The sequence below is a fragment of the Sus scrofa genome, chromosome 2, assembly GCF_054392235.1.
Source record: "Sus scrofa isolate SSC_HxYL_T2T_F1_AM1 chromosome 2, Sscrofa_HxYL_maternal_Yorkshire_Landrace_v2.0, whole genome shotgun sequence".
In the NCBI taxonomy this organism is placed as follows: Eukaryota; Metazoa; Chordata; class Mammalia; order Artiodactyla; family Suidae; genus Sus; species Sus scrofa.
Window position 1 is genome coordinate 65869213 of NC_139384.1, and position 5101 is coordinate 65874313.

General features: G+C 38.7%; 1 protein-coding gene across 1 annotated transcript; it reads left to right on the forward strand.

Moving 5' to 3' along the window:
- Positions 1 to 1804: 1804 nt before the first annotated feature.
- On the forward strand, positions 1805 to 2752 carry OR2C3 (olfactory receptor family 2 subfamily C member 3). The gene has a single exon (XM_003480745.1). The coding sequence runs from the start codon at positions 1805 to 1807 to the stop codon at positions 2750 to 2752; it is 948 nt and encodes a 315-aa protein (XP_003480793.1).
- Positions 2753 to 5101: the final 2349 nt, after the last annotated feature.

Consider the following 5101-nt stretch of genomic DNA (forward strand, 5'->3'; position numbering starts at 1 on the left):
TGTGTTAAAGTTTATTTTGCTTGGCTATCTTCCACTTATGGATATTGGTAAGTTTCATTCCCTGAGATTTTTCTTAAAGGGTTCACATTTGAGTTTATAGCTGCTATGTTCCTCACACTTGAGTGGACTCTAATTATAATGAATATATTTTTCCTTTCAAACAAGGAAGAAAAATATTCACATTTATGTAAAGAATGGTTCCAGAAATTTTCAGAGATACATGAAGATTTAAATTGTTGTTTTCCTCTGTGGGGCCTTCTGACTTCACACATTGTCCCTGCTAAATCATGGTTTGTTTTATTCCACATGTATAAGAGGAAGAGATAATCTGGTCACCTATGTGTGACCCTGTCAGTTACAAGTGTTCCTTCTTGACAATACTGGTGTGAAATGGCACTATATATCCCTCAACTAAACTTTCATATTATTCTAGTTCTGCCTTATACCATTCTAACAAACTATTTCACAATTTGTTCATTCAATGACTATTAAGGAACTTCTGTGTATCAGACACTGTATTAGATGCTGGGCACCCAAAAATAAAGTAGCAAAAAGCCATAGATCCATGGAATTTATACTCCAATGGAGAGAGAGAGGTAATAACCACAATAAATTAAAAGGGCTTATTTGTTCTATGATGATAAGTACAATGAATAAAAATAAATTGGGGAAGGTGAAGAAGGGACCTGGGAGGGTTTTTGATATTAAATAACACAGTGAGGGAGGACCTCAATAAAAGATGACTTTTGAAAAACAACCTGAAGAAGGTGATAATGTGAGCACATGACTATCTTGGAGGCAAAGAACTGCAAATCTTTTTTTTTTTTTTGTCTTTCTGTCTTTTCTAAGGCTGCACCTGTGGCATATGGAGACTCTCAGTCTATGGGTCTAACTGGAGCTGTAGCTGCCAGCCTATGCCAGAGCCATGGCAATGCAGGTTCCGAGCTGTGTCTGTGACCTACACCACAGCTCATGGCAATGCTGGATCCTTAATCCACTGAGTGAGGCCAGGTATCAAACTCGCAACCTCATGATTCCTAGTTGGATTCATTAACCACTGAGCCACAGTGGGAACTCCATGAACTGCAAACCTTGTTCCATGAGAATGGGAGTGTTGAGCAATAGACCAATATGATCATATTATGTTTTAACATAATCTTATGGCTACTTCATTGAGAATGGTTTGAAGGGAAATAACAAGGAAATAGGAAGTCAAGTTAGGATGTTACATTAGCAGTTCAGGTGATAAATGATAGCAGAAAGACCCAGGGTGGAAATCAGCAAACATGGTGACAAGTGATGACAACCTGGAATTATTGAATAACAAAGCAAAAATTTACCAATGACTGTGGGATTTGAGGGAAAGAGAAATGTCAAGATGGACTCCATATGGACATTTACTGTGTAGTTAATAGGGGAAGTAGCATAGACTTGGTCTTAATGCTTGTGCAGTGTTTCATCACATGAAATGCTATCCTCTACCCAATCAAAACCTCATCATTAAAAATTTATGTTTATTTCATATTTTCTTACTATAAGTAATATTTCAACAACAAATCAGTGCTAAGAATGTTGCACTAATGTTCATTTTCCCCCAGGCTGTCCATATTTCCACATCTTCTAGCACTCAGTTCAAACTGGCCATCAGCAAGGTGATACAGCATCATCCATGGAGCATTTGGATGGATGCTTTCAAGACAAAGGATATAAATTTACATTTCAAGTTTGCTAACTTCATGCCTCATATCCTGTACCCCCTACTCCCCTACAGGTGATCTGCTTGCCTTACTGCTAGCTGTATGTGATGATGGAAATATCCAATGAAAGTTCTCCAGAAATCTTTGTACTCCTGGGCTTCTCTGAACGACCCTCTCTAGAACCTATCCTTTTTATTATTGTCTTGGGGATTTATGTGGTGTGTATCTTGGGCAATGGAATCATCATTCTTGTTTCCTGCATGGACGTGCACCTCCACACTCCTATGTACTTCTTTCTTGTCAACCTTTCCTTCCTGGACATTAGCTTCACCACAAGCATTGTGCCACAACTCCTGGTTAATCTCTGGGGACCACAGAAAACCATCAGCTATGGAGGGTGTGTGGTCCAGTTCTATATCTCCCACTGGTTGGGAGCGACTGAATGTATCCTCTTGGCAGTTATGGCCTACGATCGCTATGCTGCCATCTGCAGGCCACTCCACTATAATGTCATCATGCATCCACACCTTTGCCTCAGCCTGGCCTTTGCCTCATGGCTTGGGGGTCTGACCACCAGCATGGTAGGTTCCACACTCACTATGCTGCTGCCTCTGTGTGGAAATAATTGCATTGACCACTTCTTCTGTGAGATGCCTCTCATTATGCAACTGGCTTGTGTGGACACCAGCTTCAATGAAGTGGAGATGTATGTGGCCAGCTTTATCTTTGTTGTCTTACCTCTGGGCCTCATTCTGGTCTCATATAGCCATATTGCCTGGGCTGTGTTGAAGATCAGGTCAGCAGATGGGTGGAGAAAGGCATTCAACACTTGCTCTTCCCATGTGGCAGTGGTGACTTTTTTTTATGGAAGCATAATTTTCATGTATCTCCAGCCAGCCAAGAGTAGCTCTCATGAGCAAGGCAAGTTCATTGCCCTCTTCTACACTGTCATCACCCCAATGCTGAACCCCCTTATTTACACACTGAGGAACAAGGATGTGAAGAAAGCCTTTAGGCACATTGTAGAGAACCACTGTGGTTTTGGAGGGACATAAGGGTGTATTTACAAACTCATCAATTGTGAGGAGGAAGCAGGTTTAAAGATATCAAAATTAATTTGGAGGGACAGGATATTGTGATGTCATTTCTGTACAATATTTATTGAGTTCAAAGTAAGTGAAAAACTAAAATAGATGTACTCATTTAAGGCCAAGGCAAAGAGAAAGTATTTTCTGTTTTTACTTTTTGTTAATAATCATATTGTGTTGTTAACTGTTTGTACATTTTTATATTGTAATATGTATGCTAGTTATGATATTATTAACTGATATAATTAACAATATCATAACTAGCATACATATTCTGCTAGTTATGATAAAAATTATCATACATAGGTTAATTGTTATGTTATATTGTTAATATTTTATAGCTGTATCTGCCATTGAGCATGCCTAATGTATGTGAAGTCCTTTATGTTTTTTTTCCAATATTTGTAATGACTCAGTGAGGTAGATATTATTGACTTCATAAAGATTAGGGAATTACAAAGATATTAAAAATTTAAGCTGAGATATAAGTCTAGTCTATGTACCCATAGACATATTTGCCATTTTGCCTATAATCCTTTGTGATGTAATAAAAAATATATACATTTGTTCTTTGCTCCTGGTCCTGGCAAGGAAATGTGAGGACCCTTGCAATTTTCAGAGTGCTATGAGTTAAAGACTATTTTTTTATTCATAGCAAGCCCACTAAACATAACTGAGTTTACATCAATGAGGTGACTCAAGGTAGGGTCCCTAGACAGCTTCAAGATGGGGTCTGAATACCAGAGGAATCAAGGATATGATTAGATGTTTGGAACTTTCAGCACCCCCCCCCAACCTCCGTTGTGGGGGGAGTGGCTGGAAATTGAGTTAAATCACCAATGGCCAGTGATTTAATTAATATGCCTATGCAATGGACCTCCATAAAAACCTTAAACGTCAGGGTCTGAAGAGCTCCAGATTGATGAGTGAGTCTATCTGCCAAGAAGGTAGTGTACCCCAAACTCAGCAGACAGAAGCTCCTGTGCTCAGGACAGTTCCAGACCTCATCCCATGCACCCCTTCTTATAGCTGTTCATTTGTATTCTTTATAATTACCAGTAAATATGTTTCCCTGAGTTATGGGACTCATTCTAGCAAATTACTGAACCTGAAGAAGGGGTCATGGGAAACCGTCCTTTATATAAAACTGCCTTCTGAACTGAGGGGTGGTCTCATGGAGGACTTTTCTCTTAATTTTGTGGAGTCTGATGCTAAATACAGGTAATTGGTGTCAGAATTAAATTGAATTATAGGATACTGATTGGTGATCGGAGAGCTGGAGTATCAGTTTTTGGTGTGCTAAAATCTCACACATTTGGTCAGAAGTATTGAGTACAAAAAAGCTCATACACCTTCAGGAGGAGGAATCTAAAGATGCAAATAGCTCAAGAGTAAAGCTTTGGGAGCTCCCATTGTGGCTCAGCAGTTTAAGAACTTGACATAGTATCTATGAAGATGGGGGTTTGATTCTCTCACCTCTCTCAGTGGGTTAAGGACCTGGTGTTGCCACAAGCTAAAGCCTAGGTCACAGTTGTGGCTCAGATCTGGATTACTGTGGTTATGGCATAGGCCTGCAGCTACATCTCTGACTCAACCCCTAGTCTGGGAACTTCCATATGCCACAGGTGCAGTTGTAAAAAGAAAGAAAAAGAGTAAAGTTTTGAGTTGGACTTCCAGCAAATTAGAGATTTCATCAATAACAAACTAGACAGATTCATCTATAACTTTGAAAATATGTTTTCCAATTCAACTCTATATCTTCTGTTTACAGGAAATACAAGGATTTGTTTCACCCTGTAATATATTTGATTACTTTTTTAATATTTACAAGCATATATTTATTCATTCCTAAAATGAGGCTAAATTTTGGAGGTTATAAAAATGAAAACAATGCTACCCTGAAAGATAAATCAAGTTCACAGGACATTCCCTGGACTTGTTGATTTAAAATGAAAAACAGTGTTGTGAAGATAATAATATTGACATTTTTGAGATGAGAAAATTCCTTTTTTATTACTCAAATGAATTTATCACATCTGTAGTTGTATAATGATAATAACAATCCAATTTCACAGGATTTCCATCCCACAACCCAAGCACATCCCCCCACCCCCCGAACTGTCTCCTCTGGAGACCATAAGCATTTCAATGTCTGTGAGTCAGCATCTGTTCTGCAAAGTTCATTCTTACCTTTTTTCAGATTCCAAACGTCAGTGAAAGCATTTGACGTTGGTGTCTCATTGTATGGCTGACTTCACTTAGCATGATAATTTCTAGGTCCATCCATGTTGCTAAAAATGCCAGTATTTTTGTTCC

Bases quoted from the DNA above. Each gene is read 5' to 3' on its own strand.
- OR2C3 (XM_003480745.1), top strand. From the start codon at position 1,805: ATGATGGAAATATCCAATGAAAGTTCTCCAGAAATCTTTGTACTCCTG.